Source organism: Myripristis murdjan, chromosome 6 (assembly GCF_902150065.1).
Source record: "Myripristis murdjan chromosome 6, fMyrMur1.1, whole genome shotgun sequence".
NCBI lineage: Eukaryota > Metazoa > Chordata > Actinopteri > Holocentriformes > Holocentridae > Myripristis > Myripristis murdjan.
Window position 1 is genome coordinate 16637634 of NC_043985.1, and position 22395 is coordinate 16660028.

Consider the following 22395-nt stretch of genomic DNA (forward strand, 5'->3'; position numbering starts at 1 on the left):
TATGATATATGATATGATGTAAATGAATGTAAATGTTTATATTTCATGAGGATTTGATGCTGCTCACAAATAAACATGAGACTAAATTCAGAAACATTATTGTACAGCTGAGTTTAACATATGGTACTGCCTGAGCGTAATTTGGGGTAATGAGTGTGATATAGCATATTGCAGCATTTTTATGTAATAGTTTTGAGATGATACTGCGATGGACTCCTAAAGGAAAAAACAAAAGAAAGAACATTTTAGTAAAAGAGCAACCACATGTGCTCATTTTCACATTGGCCTACTGTAGACTTGATCAGACAAATCACATTTGACACATTAGCTAAACATAGATTGCTAGATTGCAAAAAACCTGATATGATGAGTGCACAATGATCCTTCAAGAATAAGACCCACAGTCCTGCAGCCACCATCACACCTCTCCTTCCTAGCAAAGGTTAACCATGCAGTCAGGAAACATGATTTAGTCATGGAAATGGCCTTGCCTATGCTGCTGTCCATGCATAATTCTGCATCACTATCAGAGGGCTACTCAGTGAGATGCTGTAGAAAAGCCTCGGTCCTGCTGTGTATCCTTAGTGTGTCCCGGTGGGGAATGGGATTAGTATGTCCACGTCCTGTAGGCTGTAATGGAACCAGACAGGCATGGGCAGCCAACATTCCCTTTAAAGGGAGGTGGGGATAGTGAATGGGAAAGAGGGATAGAAAGGAATTTAAGACAACAGGAGACAGAGAGATCAGGACAGAGATCAGACATGTTAAATGCAGCTGAGGGCTTTGGCTGTGGCATGGTTAATTACGAACAGATGTTTCTCCAGTTTGCTGTCATACATGGTGAATACACATGTGACTTACATTAGAAAACCATGACTGTGGTGCCATATGTAACTGTCTCCAGCTGGAGAGAGGGCTGGTAAGGCTCTCCTCACAAAGCAATACAACAGGTGATGATGCCACTCTCTCAAAATAGTCACATGCATACTGCATTTTCCTCATACTCTCTCCGGGGACATTCAGTGGAAAAAAGTGGGATACACTTATGACAACAGTGTTACACAAGAGGAAATTTAAAATGGATTATAAGTAGCATTATTAGTCCATAAAGTGCATTATGTACTGGTGTCTTTAGGGTGCAGGAGAATCCATCATTCATTAATAGTTCATTATAGACAGTAGCTCACCAGTTATTTGGCAATTAGCTCATCCCTGGCACCATCTAGTGGCCTCTTTCTGCTCTACAAGAAGTCACTTTGAACAATGCATGATTTTGGCACTGTGGTTTAAAATAGCATGACCTTGACAAGTGTGTTACAGCTCTTTTACATTTCTCTCCCTTATTTCATTCCTGCAGAGGGAGGGAATGCCTAACCTTATCCATAGGTAAGTAATGAAAAAAATGTTATGTTATCACTGATAACTATAATTATCAGAATAGTAATAATAATGATAATGATGACAATGATGATGATGATGATGGATTTTTTTTTTTAGATCCACTTATAGTCTAACACAGATATCAGCCTACTGCTTGTTTTTTGTATTCCAATCCCTCATTATGTAAACCATCATGGACAGTGTAATAGACTGGCAAGATTTGATAGGCATGAAAATGTCATTTGTGTCCCCATGGACTATACAACAGGGTAATTGGAATGTAAATTTGTCAGGGCATAAACAATTTGATTTACACCGAGCCTCCACTCCCTTCATGCCTCGCGCATCACTCCCTCCTTTCTTTGTCTCTCTCTCTCTCTCCCTCTCAGGTTCCTGAATTTCCATGTGTCTGTTTTCATAATAATACCAGTCCCTCAACATCATTTTAAAGGAAGGAGGCAGTCCAGTGCTGTGGAGGAGAGGAATCGATTAATTCTATGGAATAAGCCAGCCTGTCACATTTACCTAACTATCACAAACCCAATGTAATATGTCCTTGAAGTCATCCACCCTGCTCACAGTCCCTACACATCGTCTATAGGCTTCTCCCCCAGCACTTAGACAGAACCCAGTGAATTGATAACCCCATGTGTCTACAGAGCTAACCCTTGCACAACATTGCATAGACCATGGCAGGGGCTGAGACTGTTATTGTCCCGTTGAGCAGTGAGGACTACCCACTACCTACCTGAGAAGACACAGGGTTGAAGTTGTACACCTACGAGCACAGACAAGGCAACAGACATACATTATCACACACACACACACTCACACACATGCACAGATGCTAACTCGCTCACATGAAAAAACACATGATGTATCTACACGCCCTGTAACATGCACACAGACACACATGCACACTGACACACACACACTTACATACCTATAGACTATACATTAACAAATTCTGTAATTACAAGTATTCAGCTATGTTAACACTTAGATATGTGTACCACCGCCTGAATGTGTGTCATGTTTTCAAAAGAAGAAACTACTCATTTTCAGATAATATTTCGTTGATGTAACTCTATTGTGTTTCATATGTAAGCTAACAAAATGAAAGTTTTCCTCCTCCTTTTGCTCATATTCCCCTTTGTTCCTCTTAATTTACTAGAGCAGATATTTAAGACTGTTTTCCAAAAATAATGAATATGAATATGATCCAAAAAAAAAGAAAAAAAAAACAACAACAACAACAAAATACTTGTATTACAAAGTTGATATGTACAGTGAATATTAAAGATGTTCCAGGAATTTTAATTAATTCCATTCAATGCCCGGCTAGCTACCTTTGCACAGCGCTTCAGTTTGAGAAGAATCTTAATATTTTTTAGTCTGTGGTATCGACACTGTGATGGGGGCTATTAGGACTGTCTGCTCCAGAACTTGTAGCTGCTGGATGAATGGGCGTCTGAATGCGTGTGTCTGTGTGTGTGTGTATGCGTGTGCATAAATGAGTGTCAGTGTGAATGTATTAGTGTGCATGTGTGTCAATCTGCGTGCAATAGTTTGTTAGGCTAGTGAACCAATATGGCAGCCTCACACAATTCCTGTCCTGTTGTGTAGCTAAGTTTCTCTGTCTCTGTCTTCGTCCTCTTGCTCTCTGTCCATGTTTCTTTCTGCCTCTGCCTCCCCCTCTCCCTCTCCCCCTTTCTCTCACTCTCTTTTGTTGGGACATACAGGGTAATGAGTATGGCGTTGAAGTGTTATCTGTGGTCACTGTCGTCTCATCCCTCCTTCATGAAAAGAAGGCGTGCAGTTGAAGGAGGAGTGAACAACAGTGCTAATAGTTTAGGAAAGCCTGTCCCAGCCTCACCTTTGGATATGTATCTGTGAAAATAGACATTATATAGATACCAAACAATTAGCAAGTATGGGAAAGGAGGGTACCTGACAGCAAAGAAAGAGATTCCTTTAAGAATATATGAATACTTAATAAAGGTTTTCACTGTAAAACACGGCTGTGCTTTGTTTTGGTTTGATCTTTTTCACAGGGCCAACATGCATGTGGGATAGGAGTTTGACTCACACTATTTGCTTATTGCAACAGGAAACACACTGTGTGGGGAAGGAAGTTGTATCACCAAAGGGAGAGCAACAACAGAGTGGTTTACTCTGACCTACTTCAGAAGAAAACAGCATGAAATAACAACACACAAGTCACTTGGAAAAACCAGTGACACTGTATGAGGTATATTTGCCTTAATGAAGAGTTAATTATAAGTGAGACAGGCTACTACTACTACTTAGCAGTCAAATATTTGAGACGAGCTCAGCGGCCATCATTACAGACTTCATACAGTAGCTATTACCTTGATAATTTTGCATTTCTCTAACAATAGTGTGAGGAAATGGAATTGGATTACACTAACCTGATTTCAAACCCTAAAAAAGGCAACTGGATTCTGTTTGAGATATTGAGTGTAAAAACAAAAAAAACATTCTGACCTATTTGGTGGTTGGCCAGATGTTGCCAGTCTGAAAGCTTTTCAACAGGTGAATTTGAAATAATGCCTTTAAAAGGTTGAGTGGATCTTGACTTGACTGAGTATGCAAAGGCATTTTTTTTATATGAAAATTGAAACTAAATTTGAAACAAGCTAATACAAGTTTCAGTGTTTTCAATGTTCAACCTCAATGATCACATGCAGAGTTAAAAGACATTATTCAAATTCGGTTGTCTGGTGGTACGAATCTCACTCCACAATTCGAGGCAACATAATGCAGGCAGTGCGGTCCTTTTCAGAGATAAACCCTCTATGAGATTATGAGAGATTAACCCCCACTCACACATCACAATAGGTCTGCTATCCAAGTCACATGTCTGGACCACCATAAAGAAAAGAATGCCACGGGTGGAAATGAACTAAGAAAAGAAAATACCACATTTTTGCCTTTTCTCCACATCTGACGCTATAGTGTTTAAGAGACATGAGGAGAGTAGTGCAGTCCATCTTTTTCAGCAAAGTGCAGTGGTTTTGAGTGTTGGGTCTGAGGCCCTCCAGTGGTCTTGAGGGGTTTCGAGAATTGGGAATAATTTAATATTGCCACAATTTTATTAATTTCACAAAGGCCTAATGACAGAGTGGTTATCACACCTCATACAGGTAGGGACAGCAATGCATTTCTGTTGTGAACCATGAACCTCTCTTAAAAAAAAATAAAAATAAAAATAAATCATATGTGCATGTAAGCACATGTTCTTGGTAATCCTATAGATGCCCATTCCCATCACATGAAAAAAAATGTTTTTTCTCTCCTCACAACACTATTTACACTTTTTGCTAGCAATTGTGACTTAACAATTATTAATAATTGGGAATAATAATTGTTAGAGTTTTTGTCACACATTGTGAGATGTTTTCTCATAAACATTACTTAACTCATAATTGTGACCTGTTCTTGCAGTTGTTGTGTAACAATTAAGAATTGTGAGATTCTCAATTATGAGGGAAAAAAGCAATTCTCAGTTAAGTCAGAATTGTGAGCAAAAATCTCAAGGTTCTCTGTTATTAAGTCATAATTGCTAGAAAAACTTGATTCTGAGTTATTAGGTAATAACTGGGAGAAAAACTCACAATTCTCAGTTATTAATCCACAATTAGTGGGGGGGGGGGGGGGGGGGGGGGGGGGGTTCCTGAGTAAAGTTGCAATTGTGGCACACATAAAATAAATAAAAAAATAAATTAAAAATAAAAAAAAATATCTGTCGGCAGTGGGTCTTCACTGTCTTCAAGTAAAAATTCACTGACTGTACCTTTAAGGACATACGCCAATGGGAGGGGGAGCGTAATTCAAACATCTAGCTCCGCCCCTGGCTTGATCGTTTCTCTTAGCATTGCGGAAACAGATCGGGACAAAATAATTATCAAAATGGGTGCCTCTCTGGACACCCCGGCCGCGTGTCCTTTATGCCATGAACTGATGCGGGACGCCGTCACCCTGAAATGCAACCATCGTTTTTGCCAGCGCTGTATTGGGGACTTATGGAGCGTCTCTCCAAACGGGCCGTACCACTGTCCCGAGTTTAGGTGCAAAACAGTGTACAAAACCCTTCCGTTTGAGGGCATCGGGACACAGCCATCCCCTCCGAGTCAACGAGCGCACCTTCACAGCACCGCAGGTAACTTACACTGATGTAGTAGCCCTCAGCAGGGGCGCATACACATTTTCATGCAAAAAGACACGCATAAACAGACATTACAGGCCACACCCCCCAGCTGATAAGGTTATTGCTCTTCATGGCTCAGTAACAGGCTACGTTTAGTGTAAGCTGTCTTTTTTGGGGAGATAACAGTGGAGTGGAAGTGAAACCTGTCATAATAACTTCACCGTTATATTTACTATTTGGGGGATTTCTGTGCATTAGATACGAATGAAGTTGAGCTATTCCTTATTTTGGTACGGTCCCTCCCTCTGGATCCTTTAAAGGCTCACAGTAAAGGGTTTATGGCCACACACTTGATATACAGTGTTACAAAGTAGCCAACAATAACACTTTTTTTGCTGCTGTTTCAGTCAATCCAAAGTGAAATAAATAAATTAACTCTCTGTGCCAGCCATGGGCTTGTGACCAGATGGTAGCTGATTCACATTCCCACAGCAGCTGAGTATACATCCATAGGGAAATTTAATTATTGAATTGAGTAATACTATGGCCTCCCGCAATAACTATTGTTCAGATACCCTGGGCAAAAACATTTGATCTTGAACTGTTTCACTGGAGCTGCTCAGTGGCCAGCAACAGAAGATTGTTGGGTGCATTTATGTTAATGTGAAGCTGGCTGATCAGTTTTGCTTTGTGTATAATTCTTTACTTCAAGGTACATCTAGCAGGGATGAAGTCGGGACTTCTGGCTGGAACCTGAGGAGGCCGTCCCTCCCCAACCGCTTCCTGGGGAAGAGAAAGGCCAGCGCACCTGTCTCAGAGCAACCTGTCACAAAGCGACCAACTGTAAAGTCTCCAGCTCATACTGACCCTGGGCCTTCCACCACCTTCCCGTCAGATCAACCTAGCCAGTCAGCCAATGCAGAGGCATCCAAGAAAGCAGAGATACCAGAATCTGTACAACCTGATGATGTTGATTGCATCTCATCTACCGACTCCTCTGGCAGTGATGTAGCCACAACAAGTGATGTGCCTGAAGACATCTCCATCCCGCAGAACAAGCCTGGATCACAGCACACCCTCACATCCGATGACTCTGAAGGCTCCAGTGAAGTTGATACATGTGATGCACCTGCATGTGTAACCCCCAGGAAAGCGACACAAGTGACAGAATCCCATGAATCATCGAAGACACATGCCTCCACAGCCAGCTCAAATCACTCTCCTGGTGTTACCACTCCAGGAAAAGAAAAATCTCCCTTGTACCGTGGCAGCTGGCCACCACGGATGTTCGCCAAAAATGCTGCAGCCACCTCAGCCTCCCCGAAGCGTGGTGGCATTTTTACCCGGCCTGAGAGCACCAGCAATGGCCCAGTTGTTTGTCATTACTGCCCCACTACAGGGCAGCAGTCTGCAGTGAAGACCTGCCTGGTGTGTGGGGCCTCCATGTGTGCAGAGCACCTGCGTCCTCACCTGGACTCCCCTGTCTTCCAGAATCACACCCTTGTTGCCCCCATGGAGGACATCTCCCTGTGGAGGTGCCAGGAGCACCAAGAGATGAATCGTATTTACTGCCAGCAGTGTGCAGTGTGTGTGTGCACTGTGTGTACTGTCATCGGCTCCCACCGCGACCACACCTGCGTCAGCATAAGAGAAGCGGAGAAAGAGCTTAGGGTAAGAAGATGTAATACTTAAAATTTGTTACAAGAGGTTGCAATGTAATCACACAGGTTTGGTGTGTGTATATTTGTGTGTGTGTGTGTGTGTGTGTGTGTGTGTGTGAGAACAGTGCAGTGCAGAGAGGCAAACAGATGATTGAGTGGTTTTAATGAGTTCTGTGCATGATTGTCTCTAGGGGAACCTGAAAGAGGAGATTAAACAGCTGCAAGAAACTGAACAAGTACTGATGATCACACTGGCTGAACTCACACAGAAGAAACAGGACTTCCAAGTAAGAAAGCTGACCATACCACGACCACTAATCCATACTAGATAGATGTTGCGAAAATTCAAAATCACAATTACTGTGACCAAACTTGTCATGGTTTTCAGTATTAGTGAGCCATGTGTTAAATTGGAAAACACAGCTTAAATCGTCAGCACTATGAACTGCTCCCATTAAAATAATAACGAAAGAATGTGATATGATAACATATGAAATACATGTAGTGTACAGTTTACATAAATACAGACGAGTGTTTTGGGAGAAACATTCTTTACAACCATTGACTGCTGGAATTTTGTATCTGTGAGTAGTAACATTCAGTAACATAAGGTAGAGCATAACAGATTCCTACATTTAAAAATAGATCAGCAATTGTGACTCAATAATCCAGATTTTTTTTTTTATTTCAATTGTGAGATTTTTCTCATAGTTGTGACTTTACTCAGAACTATGACTTTTTGTTGAAGTTGTTACTCAATACTTGAGAACTGTGAGATTCACAACTGCACGAAAAAAAGCACAGTTCTCAGTTATTAAGTCATAATCACTGGAAAAAAGAAACTAAAAACTTCTGAGCCATAAGGTAATAACTGTGTGGGGAAAAAAAACTCACAACTCTCAGCTTAAGTAATCACTATGAAATACATACATGAACTACATAAATATAGATGGGTCTTTTTGAGGAGACATTCTTATAGTGTTTCTCCAGCTGGAACATGTTTACAGCCAGTGACTGCTGAATTAATGCATCAGGGATCATAAGAAGAGCACAATAGTCAGATGAAGTTTGTATGGCCTGAGACAATGCAATCCTAAATCAGTATCCTTGAAGGTTTACCAATACTTATACCTTCTGTTTCATGAGTAGACTAGTGACTAATGAGACAGTCCTTCAACCAGCCTTGTGTCAGGAAGTATCCATCCTGCTTCTGGAGTTTTGTAGCTGGCCAAATAGTTTGATCTAAAGATAGAAGGTCAAGAAAACTGGCCTTCGGGGATCAACAAAGCATCACCATTGCATGTTATTACATTACATTGTGTCTGTGTGTGTAAATATCTCTCCCTCCTCTGTAGGTGGTTTTAAGTGAGGCAAGAGCAGGGGTGCACCAGCAGTACGGGGCCATGAGAGAGGCTCTGGAGCAGGAGGAGCAGTCAGCTCTTCAGTGTGTGGTGCAGGAGGAGAGCAGGGCTCTAGGAAGCCTGGAGGAACGGCTTCGCTATCTCCAGAGCTCTCTGATATCCATCCAACAAGGCCTGCACACTCTGGAGGGCTTGGCTGATGCCAAAGGGGACAAACGTGTCCAGGACCAGGCCTTCATTATGGTGAGCATGTGTGCTCAGAGGAGCAGAGCTGGTTGATTTGTTTGTTGCTAAAACATATGATGTGGCCTGCTGAAAACTGTTTGAATTTTTTTCATCTTTTTCTTCTTTCTCTCATGATAGGAATACAGCAAGATAAGCCAAATGTAAGTAATTTTAGTTAACATATTTCTCTAAACATCTACCTAGTTGTATGGCAATCATCAGTTGGAGGCTGTGGCATGTAATGTGTATTTTATCAGGGTGTTTGACATAAAACAGTATGTGAAGTAGAGTGCAGATCGGGATGCAAATATTTGTCCAAACCCAATCCTAGACAGGAGCATAGTAACCAAGCCTGAACTGGAATTCAGCATGTGGGGGGTAGCCACACTCTATGGCTATGTCCCAACACCCTCAAATGACTTGAACACTGTTTCACACCTAAACTCAGAACAATAGTGCGGTCCAGTTGGAGCATCGCTCCATGAATCCCTGGTACAGCATTGCAATAGCTGAAGGTGTTGCCTTTTTGTGCCAGGCATGGCTCGAGTAGACAGCCATTTGTTCATTCTGCTTCTTTACACACACAAAATTAAGTAATTATTACTGGTCAAATGTTACACATGTTAAAGCATGGCATGACTGGAAAGGATAGCAATGATAGATAAAGAATAACAAGACTAGGCCAAAACCTAGAATATCGCTGGGCTGTGACAACATTTAGAAAGCAGCTGTTTTGACCTCAGTTCTGTCAACAGCGGCTCTACTGAACAGTGGATTTTAGACCCTGATTATTTATACAGTTAAATAACGCCAAAGTATTCTCACCATCAGAGCAGATGCCAACAGTGTTTTGATGATGCAGTTATGCTGCTGTGGCAGTTTGCCTACTTCTGATGTTTACATTTTTGCCTAAAATCTTCATCTGGTCGTGTACCCTTTGTCCACTGAGCACTTTCTGAAAGTATGCAATTATTAACTGCATTAACCTTCATCTGCGGAACCAGATATTTTTCAAAATCTATGGGTAGATTTTCAGACTGCATGTAAATGAGCTTGTATGCACCCCTGTACACACAGGAGTGTGTGTGTCTTTCAGTGGGTTAAAAAGATGAGTCAGTGTCATGCACATTATCGGATAGATAATCTAGGATAGATAGATAGATAGATAGATAGATAGATAGATAGATAGATAGATACCTGTACTGATAAATTACTGTTACTGTCAACATCAGTGTTACCTGTGTGATGAGAATAAGCACAAATGATCTGTGCAACATTTATCATGCCCACCGACCTGTTCTGCTCCTTGCTTTCAGGGTCAGTAACCTGGGGAGCTCTGAGGAGGAGCTGGAGGCTCCAGAGGAGGTGGACCAGGCACGGCTGAAATATCTGCAGAAATGGACAGAGAAACGTCTGGATACAGTGGTCATCTCTCTGCCAGACAGAGGCCCCTACAGTCTTCTGCGTGAGAGATGTTTTCATATTAACACCTTTTTACTTTATACTCACTGATAGATCACAACTGATGACACTAAAGTACTGAATACATTCTGTGGTCCCTTATGTGGCAGATCCAATTAGTCTGATGATGTGTCTAATATCTTACTGTATACAGATGGGACCATTCCCTCCCTGGATGCAGACACAGCTCACCCCAAACTGCTGCTGTCTCTAAACAACAAGAGAGTGACCTACAGTGACCTACAGCAGGCCTACCCAGAGCATGTGGCTCGATTCACCTCCTTCCCACAGGTCCTGGCCTCCCGTGCCTTGGAGGGGGGCCGCTGGTACTGGGAGGTGGAGGTGTCTTCAGATGAGGGCCGCTGGAAAGTGGGACTGTGTGAAGGTCAGATGGGCAGGAAGGGCCAAAAGGATAACTGCCGCCTAGGCTTCAACCCACAGTCCTGGTGCCTGGGCAGCGAGAAGAAGAAGGTGGAAGCTATGCATGACAAGGTGGCAGTTCCTGTGGCTGTAGAGGGGCTACAGAGGGTGGGAGTCTTTCTGGACTTTGATGAGGGTATTTTGTCATTCTTTAATGTGACACCAGGGGGCAGTCTAGCTTTACTGCATTCTTACAAGCACAGTTTCCGTGAGCCGCTTTACCCAGCTTTGTATGTGTTTAAAACACAGCTGACCATCAGCGAACTGTTCCAGTGATCACAATAGAATGATGGTTTGTGAAGTCTGATGAGATTTTAGAGAATACACTGTATCGCTGTGCCTTTTTATATTTTAAAAGCATTTACTCATAGTCAGTGTTCTAGTTTGTAAAACCTGCTGTGGTGTGATAGTAATATCACATATAATGTTGCACCTTTGCAAAAATCCTTCAATGTGATTTTTATATCATCTCATAATTGTGCTACAGAAATTATGTGTAGCTACACCTTCAACATTCCAGACCTGGATTGCATATCCTCAAAAATATGATTTTCACCAAGCCGCAATTTGAACTTTTATACCTTTTCTTTTTTTTTTAAATTCAGATCAATCATAAACAAATGGCTTATTTTTTCTATGGGGAGTGTATGATAGCAGTGGAAAGCAATGCGGGTTTGCAGTCTCTAAGCTATACTGTGAGTCTATGATGACATATTGCCTACAGTAATACATTAAGAAATGTGTCAACAACAAAATAAAGTCTGAATCACTCTTTTCCTTGACTCTTGCCATTTCGATCTGCGTAGAACTACTGGTGTGTGTGGGTGGGTGTCAAACACCTGTGCCATGATTTCGCCCCCACCCAGGAGGTGACAGGTGTGGTGTCACTCGTGTTGAACTCACTGCCTCCACAGCATGTCGGCTTTCCTGACAGCAAACACTGCAGTCAGCATGAAGAGCATCATAAATCATCACTGATGGTAAATTAGCCTCTTTCTTGCAAATTTTGCTGCTCGTTTATCATGAATGGGGCTCTGTATTGCTGACGTCATTGAAAGGCTTCAAAGTGGTGTGTTCATGAAGTCCTGGGTGACTGGGCAAGCTCCATCATGCCAGCAATTCAGGGACCATTTGCAGGGCCACAAATCTAGGCTGATCTTAACTAGTAAAGTAAATTAATTGGTCAATAAAGATTAGACGAATTTTCCAATTGGGTTAAAAGTAGAGAGCAGTGCTGTCTGAAGTGCAGTATCTTATGACCTGCAAGGTTTTCCACACAACACTCAACAACTGCCATCATTTTCATACTCACAAATAGAGCCAGGCAAAATATCACTAATCTGTCAATATCATGATATGAGACTACGCAACATCTGGGATTCTGGATATCCTAACATAATATGGGATATGTGCATGGTTCAAAAGGTCACATTACAGTAAAGGGATGCATTTTTTTCTGAATGCCTCCCTTTACTGTAGCTGTACTGTAATTGTTGTAGCTGCTCTGTTGCTTGCCTCAGCTTGCTTGCTTATATCCACATTACTAATGCTTGTTTATCACAAATGTCCTGTGTGTTAACTATAAATAGTCATCCCTACAATATTGATGTAGTCTGTGAGATATTGTGAAATTTGATTTTTTCCTCATGTGATACACAGGTAGAAAAGACAAGCATTTTTAGGTCCCCCTCTCTCTTCTCCAGCTGCGACAAAAAGTTCAACTGCCAGATATTTCTGAGAGGAAGAGGTGGGGCTTTGAACAGGCAACAGTTGAGATAATTATATTCCCTCCCTCTCCATTTGCTGGTTACTCAGCCCCGGCCAGGCTCTTACTTGCTCTTTCAAGCCAGCTGCTATCAAGTTAAAGCATCCGAGGCTTATGTTGTCAAAGAACAGTGTGCCAGTCAGCCAGAAATAAAATATCTGATGGAACGTAGAAAGCTTTAGACAGCTTGGGTGGATGATGCATGCACCTGAAGCTAGTGAGTGACATTGCTTATATGAACATCAGAGCGACTTTCCTATAAGCTGAAGGCCAGGTTTGATCCATGCAGCAGTAGTTGTGTCCACTATTTGTGTCTCACAGGGTTGTGTAAAGAAAAAAATCTTAATTACATGGTATGACACAGCACTATAGAGCTATGACCTCTTAGGTGGATGTGTCTTTCAGATGAGCAGGCTTTGGGTGAGGCTGTAAGCAAAATAATCAGTTGATTTATATTGTACCTGTCCACTTTAGTCTTAAAGGCAGTTAAAACAGACAATCATCAAGTGCAGATTTTGTGTAGATACTGCGTATCTACACAAAATCTGTCACATTCACAAAATCGGCTGTTTCTTCCTTTCCTGATCGATAGTCCAGCCTTATAATCAAGCTACCCATCCAACTGATTGAGAGTTATCTCTGATAACTCGCATATTATTTTCTGCCGGGAATTCCTTTTTTTCTGACGTCTATTCATTTTAAAACCCTAAGGCAGATCAAAGAGAGTTTCTCTGCAAAGTGTTCTGAGCCAGAGCTCTCTTTTGAATTTTATGTTTTTACCTCTCTTCATTGTTGTCAGGGGGAAAGTGGAATGGCATGAAATGACTAAGGTCAGAGTCAGAGAGATTTTCAAACAGATGGTAGGTGACCAGCCTTCCCTTAAAGCAAAATATTCTTGAGGACACACAATGTCGCACTTCAGTGGATTTTTTTTTATTTGTTGGTGACGTTATGCTCTATTGTTGAAAGGTTAGGCGTTTTCAAGTTCACCATCAGACTTGGATATATCGTGCCATTTTGAAGGCTTCCAAACATTAAAGCCTCTTATTTTCTGTCTTTTGTGGAAATTGCAGTCACTGCTCAGCACAGATAGCTGTTGCTCCTAGGGTTGGAACTGTAGCTGATTCAATTTGCATGCTTTTATGGGAAAATCTGCCTAGAGGCACACAATGCCTCCTGGGTCAGGATCAATCTGGGGCTGATTTTGATTTAATGCCAAAGAAATGAAAGCAACCCGTAGATTTAAGATAAAAAAAATAAAAAAAAAAGCCCAGTCAGGATATAAAATGTTACTGAAATTTAGAACCTAACAAAAATTCAAGACATAATCAGTTGTCTTTATGAGGAAGAGATGATGGCAGTTCATTAACCAAAATGCTGATCTAATTAGCCATGAAGGCAGTGTTTGCTCATCTTCTCCAGTCACAGCAAGATCATCAGCATTCCACCAAGCACTATTGTATTCACTCATTTACTGCTATTTAAATAGTTTCAACTACTCTCCTAAAACATTAGCTGGTGGAGAATGCCTGGAAGCTGAGTTGTGCAGTAATTCGATGTGGGTCATGTGAATGTGTGCACATTAAAAGGGATTTCTGGACCTTCCTTGCAGTCCATTGGGCCATTATGTCATGAGGCACAATATACATTGAACACTAAATATCTTGTAGTATCCTGGACTAGTATCAGTGTAAAGGTTAGCCTCTCTCCCATTGTTCATACAAAAGAAACATTAATTCATTAATTGTACTAATTGCCCTTTGTCAGGTGTCCTTTTTTTTTTACAGGGTTTGGTTTAGTTGATTGCTGTTTATTTGCTTTTCATTTTCAGTTGCTCTATTAGATCATTAGCCTTTGATTGAATTAATTTACATTAAATGAAATTAAATTAATTTTTAAGGTAAGTGAATATTTTCTATATAATACCAGACAAACATCTTTCAGAGTATGTGCAGGTACTATCCTGGGTTGGCATGAACCGTACTCATACCTGTCATGGTTCGTGGTCATATCCTCTGTTGGCATGACAACAGCTGTGAGCTCAGGTGAGGGGAGTCTCAAGTGTCTGACCCAGTCACATGCTAGGCTTGGCACTCCTCATGGAAATCTGAGAGAAATGAAGTGATGAACCTATTGTTGACTGATGTGCCTATATTGTTTCCTTTATCACTCCCCAGGCAGATCAATTTAGTATGCCTGCAGAGAGAGAGACATGACTTGTATGTTCCCTCTATGTATCTTTCCATCAGTCTGACTTGAATGGACGTAAATAGGCTACAACTGAATGAAAAGCAAAGCTCAAAGCTGTCTGTGACCATTCATTCTCATATGATCATGTATTAGAACTGTGAGCTGTGAAATTCAGAGGAGGAAGTGTAAAATTTTCAAATGCATTTATATGTACTCTTTGGTGCGTTACACACTCCAGCACATCAAGAACAGTGGTATTTAAACATCTGACAGCCAAGTAAATATGTGGTACAACTGCCTACATATGTCTGGCTGTTATTTAGAGGTGTTGCTCTGCATAGTGGCCCAACCAACCATTAACACATCAACACATGAAGATTAAGGGGCTTTAGCAGCATCATGTGTCTGCAGCACTACATTATCAGTTATGGTGCCTCTCTGTCTCCCCTTCTGTCCTACATATTGAAACTCCTTGTCTCTCAGAATATCTGCAGTGTCTTGAACATACTTTATTTATTATTTATTGGTTTTGTTCAGCATGATGGGTTCTTTCTTTCCATTCTCCTTAGTTAAAAGTATCTCACCCGCTATTCAAAATTCTTTTTTATCCAGGATTCCCTTGTTGAAGATGCATCTGTCCATGAAAAAAAAAAAAATCACATTGTGCCTGAGAAGATTTCCCACAATACTGCATGTCCAAAAACATTTTTTCGCTACCCCTCCTACAAATTTGGTTCAAATTTCACCAAATTTTGCACAAATGTGAAAAGTCTATTGTGTAAACAGCATAATGGATTTGAACAAAATTTGATATACACAATCTAGGTTCATGTTTCAGATGATGAATAAAAATCAGTTATGACTGATTCAAGAGTGAGATTTCACAATCCAAACTTAAAAAAAAAAAAAAAAAAAGGAAAAAAAATTAAACTTACACCATAGATAGACCCTGATTTTTTCCCTCAAAGTCACTGAGGTTTAAGAAACATTGGCTTCACAGCAACCTATGGTCAATTCAGAAGTCCATCACTCTATTTCTCAAAATATGCAAACTCAAGTAACATCTGAATCTCTAAAACTGAGAAAATGTTTTTAAATGGTAGAGATCAAGTTTTTCTAATGATGTTCTAATGATGGGTCTGTAGTGATATTTAGTGTCTTACTGTATTTTGTACTGTATTCACAACATGTTCTATTTCAGCAAATGTTTGATCAAACATCACCAAAATATTTGGCAATACACATGGAATCAGCAGAATGATGTGTGGTTTCTGATGTGTGGTTTCATTTTGATTTTGTAAACATGTTAAGTTTAAACAGACAAAAACATGCATGTGATGTCACTGGCTCAAGTTGTAAGAAGCTGAGAGGAAAACCATGTCTTCCTAGTGGTGCATTCAGAAAGGCACCTTCTCTGAGGCTACAAAGATCCAGGGTTTGAATCCCCACGTGGCCAAGTCCTATTTGACTGCAATGTGGCTTGTTTTCAACTGCTTCCAAATTTTATCTCAATTCCTAACTATCAGTAATTGCTGATTAATATAAGTTTTTCTCTCTCTCTCTCTCTCTCTTCCTCTCACTTGCTTCCTCCTCTCTCTCTGTCATAATTGGTAGAACAGCGGTAGTCAGTCTGCACACAGAGCCAACAACTGCTACTCATTCCCAATTAGCCCAGCTCATTTTCTGCCACATTGTTGAACTTGCTCCATGCATCCAGCCACTAGTTTGTTTGTCTACTGCCCTTGTATTTGCTTAACCCTCCTATTATGTTTGGGGTCAATTTGACCCCATTCAGTTTTTAACGTCTCTAAATACATACTTAACATCATTTTTTTTGCTTCATATTTTATGACTTTTCCTAATTTAGTGGATACTACCGGGTAAACATGAAATTCACATGATGATATGTTTTCAGTGTCCTGTATGCATTTTGTACGCATCGGTGGTGTTTGGGGTCAATTTGACCCCAGGTTGTTTTAGCTGTATAAAACACCGTTTTACACAATTTTTTTTGGTTGTTTTGGATGAAAATGAGGTCACTGTAACATGCAATTTGATAATCTTCAAAAAACTTCCCTCTGCTCTAGGGCCCTAACCTAACATAACCATACCTGAAGTAGTACGGGAACCACTGACATGGGTGGATATGGGGGGAGATATTGGGGAGGGGAAAACATAATACCAACAAGAACTTCGATATTTCCCGCACTGTGAGGGTGGGGAAATATGGTTCCCACGAGGAAATTGATAGTTCCCACCACATGGGGGGGGGGGCAAACATATAGAAGCTTGCACAGCAGCCTTCTAAATCATTTCCCTTGTTGCGCTGTGTACTCTCACTTTATGCTCTCTCTCAGTTGAATATGAACGCGAAGCAAAGGTTTTCTGCCAGTGAGGTTTTGTCACAGCTCTTTGACAGTGAAAGTGACACAGAGGAGAATGTGTCTGAGACAGAGGATCATGTTGAGGAGGCCCCTGGTTATGAGGCATCCTCTGATGAGAATGAAACCCTCAGTATTGACCCTCCTGTTGTCTCTCACCCACCAGCAGACACGTTACCTTCCAAAAATGGAGAGGTATCATGGTCCCTCTCCCCACATGAACAACAGGGTAGACTCAGTGCTGCTAATGTCATCAAAATGGTTCCAGGCCCCAGCAGATACACTGTCAGCCATGTCCAATACATAAAATCAGCATTTGAGCCCTTTGTAACACCATCAGGTGGGGATATACTTGTGATGACAAACTTAGAGGGGAGGTTTGTGTATGGGGACAGCTGTAAAGACTAGGATGTGACCCACTTGCAGGCCTACATTGGGTTACTCACTCAGAAGTTGTGTTTCTTTTTCCTGGGGTCAAATTGACCCCGAACATAAGACATGTTACTATCCTTGATAATAGAAATTGATTTTCTTTCCAAATGTTATAAATAACAAAAATCTGTTCTTAGAAATAATATATAGCCATTAAAACACCAAAAAGATATTTCTTTCCAATTTTAGGTCAATCAGTGAGATTTTATGGTGATTTGCATATTTTTCCATAGTCGTGTAATAGGAATACTGGATGTATAAGTGGGGGTGGGGGGGAGTTATGTTTTATTTAAAGGACTATTTAGGTAGTCAACAAAGAAACCTAAAGTACCTGACACATAAACTTTGGTAACAATTTTAATTATAATAATTTTGTTGAGGTTTAAACTGCTGGGGTCAAATTGACCCCAAACATAAGGGATGTTAGTAAAATTTGAACATAACAGGAGGGTTAACTCATTCTACCTGGTACCAAGGCTGTGGAATATATGAGCGGTGCACAATGGGCTTTTGGGCGTGTTAAAATGCGTGTATTTGGATACGGTCTCATCTGCTGTGTGCAATGAAACCTGGTAGCTGCAAGACTATAGCATACATTTGATTCATACTATAGTATGGTATATTAGAATGTGATTTTATGTACCATTTGAACAAGTTTGAGTGAATGCCTGACCCCTATTTTAAATCATCTTCCCGTCTGGCCTGTAGGTTTTTTTTTTTTTTTTTTACTTGATTTACTCCGTGCCTTTATTTACCTGTCCTGCCTTGCTTGCTGGTTTCAGTGCCATTTGTCTGCCTTAACTAACCCTCATGTAGAACTGACCATCAGCCTGCAAACCACATTTACCTGCTGCATATGCTCAGCTGACTCACCAGTTGCATGAGTTTTCTCTTGATCAGTGGCCTCCTGACTTAATTATGAGAGTTCGGTAGTATGCAATTCCACTCCCTCCATCTTAACAACCTGGTATCCTCTTGTGGGTTCTGCAGTTGCATCAAAAGCCGGGCAAACATGCTTAAGAACAGTTTCTTTCCCTGGGCCTTTACTCTTAACTTCAGCAATACACACTATAGAGAAATGCCATCATCTGCTGAGCCACTTTTAACTTTTAATTCACATAATTTTGAAGGGTAATACACAACATTTTAAGTGCAATATCCATCCTTTTTATAGTATTTATTTTAATTTCTTTATTTATTGGATGTGTGCTTGTTGCCTGAGAATAAAAGCTTTCTATTCTATTCTATTCTAAATGATATTAGACTTCTTCTCTGTGTCCTTTAAGTCGTGGTCAGCTGATTACCTTGATGGTGCGTGGACCCCATGAATTGCCACTTGTTGCTATATTTCATTTATTTATTTGTCATAATACTGTATTCACTCACCCTTCCCACGGAGAGGTAAGAGTGCAAGGTCCGAGGCAGAATAGTGCGCCTGGAGCTGGCTGGGATTTGGTATCTTACTCAGATGAATCAGCAGAAATATTGCTTGCTGTCATGGCTTGGACTCAAATTGGTGGGCAGTGTTCTTAGTCACAGCACCACCCTGCTGCCCAATTAGCCACAACATCCAGTTTGTTAACCAGTGTCTCTTGAGTCTCTTTATGCTAAACACATCTGGGCTAACTGTTAGTTGCCAAGGTCCTTCCTTCTCAATCTATTTGGAGTGCCAGATGTGTGGAGGTTATCTCAGGAGGATAGATAGTCAGGTACATTGTCATTGACATTGACAGAGGAGAATACCAGATTGTCTTTCAAACTCCACCTTAGACTGTACAGTATAGTACAGTTTATCGACGGTTATTTGACTCAGGTCTAGTGTCCTGATCTGTTTATTTTCACCTCTTCCAGCAAATCTTGTCTTGTCCTGTCCAAAACTGTAGGCGGTTCATTTTGCAAGGCCTGATCATTGCACACTGAATCACCAGACAGCCATGACATTTTGTTTTCCATTTATTTTGGCTGAGCTGGCATGAGTAATTCTTCTTTTCTTTCTGTCTTTGTGGTGATATGTAGCTCAGAGTGAAAATTATTACTTGTGGATACCAAAACATGTCTCGGCTGATGAACTGTTGATAAGCAACTAACTTCATAACCAAGGACACAATGTCGCTGTGTGAGCATGTATTGTCTGAGCTTAATCATGTTTGTATGGGTGTTGTGTCCCTGGTGTCTCACTGCTTCTGTTGTGATTATAAATCAGACAGCTCCAAAGTACACTTCATTAATTATGCTAAAGCCGCAGACTCATATGACTGCTCATATTCAGCTTCTCTGACAATTACTTCAAACTACCCACACAAATATATGCATATATGCGCAAACAGTTACAAACACACATATACATGCACCAACAGAATGGAGGGGGTATATTAAATGGTTGCATGAGGCAGATGCATGATGTAAAATAATGAGCAGAGCCAGTTCAGTCAGAAAATTCCAGGTACCATCAGCTGACTGGTTCCTGAGTGGCACGCTTTTCGTATTTAACCAATCATCATCTCACTCTTAAATTCAACGCAGCCTTTTAAATGGCAGGTCAGCTTACCTTGACATGTTGCTGGCCTACCTGCCCTGCTGCTGCTTTTCCTGCATTACAGCATCCCTTTAATCCACCTCCTCCCAGCTCCACCTGCTTAGATCTGTTTTATGTTCTAGGGGATTGCATCTATCGCTATGAAATATGTATATGCAGAAGCAATTAATGAACCCAAATGTGTTCTGCAGCTGACATAAAAACAGATCTAGTCCAAACCATAGTCATGCCTCATTATTTAACAAAGACATTTCCTGTATGACTGAATTTAACTGAAACAAAAAACGAGCAAACAGCACAGGCAAATAAGGCAGGAGTCGGGAAAGGCAGAGCTCAGGATGAGTTCAAACAAGCTGGGGTTGAGAGTCACAAAATCTTATTTTTGAGGTGTTTTAGACGTCAGAAATAGGAAAAACTGATTCTAAAACAGTTTTTATGAATTATTTATGTTTCTTATGTTTCTTGAGAGAAACCTTGAATTAATATTGTTATTGAAAGGCAGCGTCTAGGATTTGTTCAGGTTTTTCCCCCTGAACTTTAAGACAACACTTCGCCTGTCTTAAAATTCCTTGTGGCAAAATTTAAGCCCCTAAATTCATATATAAAAATATATTATAGTTTATAGAGAAATGTTATAAATTTGTTTACAGTTCAAAGTCTTTATAGACCTATGCCTCATGGAAATTTTACTGTTATACTAATAGGTTCTGGTCAAATAACAACAATCAGTATTAAATCTTTTCATAATGCCCACTTACCTATCTAAATTAAGCAAGGATGGAGTTATTGATGTTACACAATGAATTTAAAGCCCAATACATCAAAGTTTTCCTCTGACTGACAAACATTTTTAATACTGACAAACATGAATTAACAAAATAAAAATAAATTTGGTCTCCTAGCCTCATTGTTTGTAAGCCTGAATTTCTAATTTTATTTTTACTTTTAACTATTAATTTGTGGTTTCACACATAAATGACTTTAAAATTCTGTTTGTTCAGTAGGAAAGCCATGTTGGCAGCACTGCACTGACACCAGAGGTGGTTCAGCACCGATGGAGAGAAGAGACATCTGTGTTGCCAGATCTTGCCAGACTGTGCTGCTGAGATAACCAGAGATCTCGAGCAAATTTCATTTTCTTCTGATTTGTTTTTCTGAAAAATGCCATTTTAGTGACTGACTAACTGTTAGTAGGACATGTGGCTTGTGAAATATGGGTCCAATATTTACTTCAGTGACTATGGGACAAAAGAATCGGTCTGTACTTACATTCATCTCTCCCATTGGAATGAACAAACTCAGATGGCCACTACGCTACTAAAGGGGATGGAGCACCCACATGACACAGAAAATTACTCCACAGTGAGCCATCTCTCTTCTAGATTGTGTCTCAGAGATCATATTGAGGTTAGGAGGCACACTGGTGAAGAGTTTTGGGACACTGACAGGTCAGTCGCTCAAGACTGATTAATGATGACTAACAGCTGGTGCAGGGAGGAGCAGGTCTGGGCTGACTGCAGACAGGGAACAGGCATGCACTGATAGGGAGTACTGTGAAGCCTAATGGACAGGGCTGGCACAGCACGTGACCTGAAAGACAAGCCAACACATTCTACAGTCCACACCCCACACACACACACACACACACACACACACACACACACACACACACACACACACACACACACACAGAATCACACAACACAGAGGGAGAAGGGGTGGGAGATGAAAGTGGAGCAGCCAGCAGCTCAACAGTTCCTGTGACAGAATCCTGCAAGTACAGGACACAAAGCAGATCATTAAAGAAGAAACAATGCACAGGCTTAAAAATAAATCAGAGAGTGATGATGGGTGAAAATGAAATGACTGGCTAATGTGAGGAAAGCCAGCTTCAAACAGTCAACAAGCCAATGGCAGTTTTCACAGGACAATCAAAACAGCAGACTTTTATGTATTAATGTAAGTAGCAGATGTTCTCACCCAGAGCAATTTACAAGTACAGTAAAATAGGCCCACAATTCACGCAACAAATTCATTACAGGCAGCCATTAGAGTTCATGCAGACACAAAATGAAGCCACTAAAAGAGCCTTCATTTAGTAAAAACATTCCTATTTCCCTGGGTATCATTATTTTTAAAATTGCAAATTGCCAGGAGAAAAATTACGCTCTAGGCAGGTGAAAGAGGGAGGTCAAGACTTCCCTAAAAAGATGAGACAATCTGCAGTCCTGACTGTGGTGTCCCAGCAGTCCCCATAGCTGTGGTGAGTCACTCAAAATATTTTGTATCTTGTTTAATTAGATTTCATAGGGCCACAGGGAACAGCAGGAAGAATTATGATCCATCTTGCAATGTGCTTATCAGTGCAACTAACTGGCCCACACTGTTCACTGTATTTAATTGTTTGTGATG

At 40.8% G+C, this 22395-nt stretch overlaps 2 protein-coding genes and 1 long non-coding RNA gene across 4 annotated transcripts in view; 2 read left to right on the forward strand and 1 right to left on the reverse strand.

The window, feature by feature from the left end:
* LOC115360619 (LHFPL tetraspan subfamily member 3 protein-like) overlaps positions 1-3399 on the forward strand; it is a 41954-nt gene extending 38555 nt beyond the window's left edge. For both annotated transcript variants that reach the window (XM_030053623.1, XM_030053622.1), the window contains 2 exons: positions 1358-1386; positions 1770-3399. In XM_030053623.1, coding sequence (XP_029909483.1) covers positions 1358-1374 — 17 coding nt within the window. In that variant the 3' untranslated portion in view covers positions 1375-1386; positions 1770-3399. The remainder of the gene's footprint in view (positions 1-1357; positions 1387-1769) is intronic.
* LOC115360621 (uncharacterized) lies at positions 497-21411 on the reverse strand. Its single transcript, XR_003928355.1, has 4 exons — positions 21253-21411; positions 10515-10709; positions 10093-10187; positions 497-669 (listed from the first exon to the last, which is right to left on the reverse strand). It is a non-coding gene; the product is annotated as an uncharacterized LOC115360621 (long non-coding RNA).
* LOC115360618 (tripartite motif-containing protein 14) lies at positions 5251-11453 on the forward strand. Its single transcript, XM_030053621.1, has 7 exons — positions 5251-5563; positions 6264-7222; positions 7404-7499; positions 8568-8816; positions 8937-8959; positions 10115-10263; positions 10414-11453. Exons 1-7 carry the CDS (start codon positions 5314-5316, stop codon positions 10953-10955), a joined length of 2268 nt encoding a protein of 755 aa, XP_029909481.1. The 5' UTR covers positions 5251-5313; the 3' UTR covers positions 10956-11453.
* Positions 21412-22395: the final 984 nt, after the last annotated feature.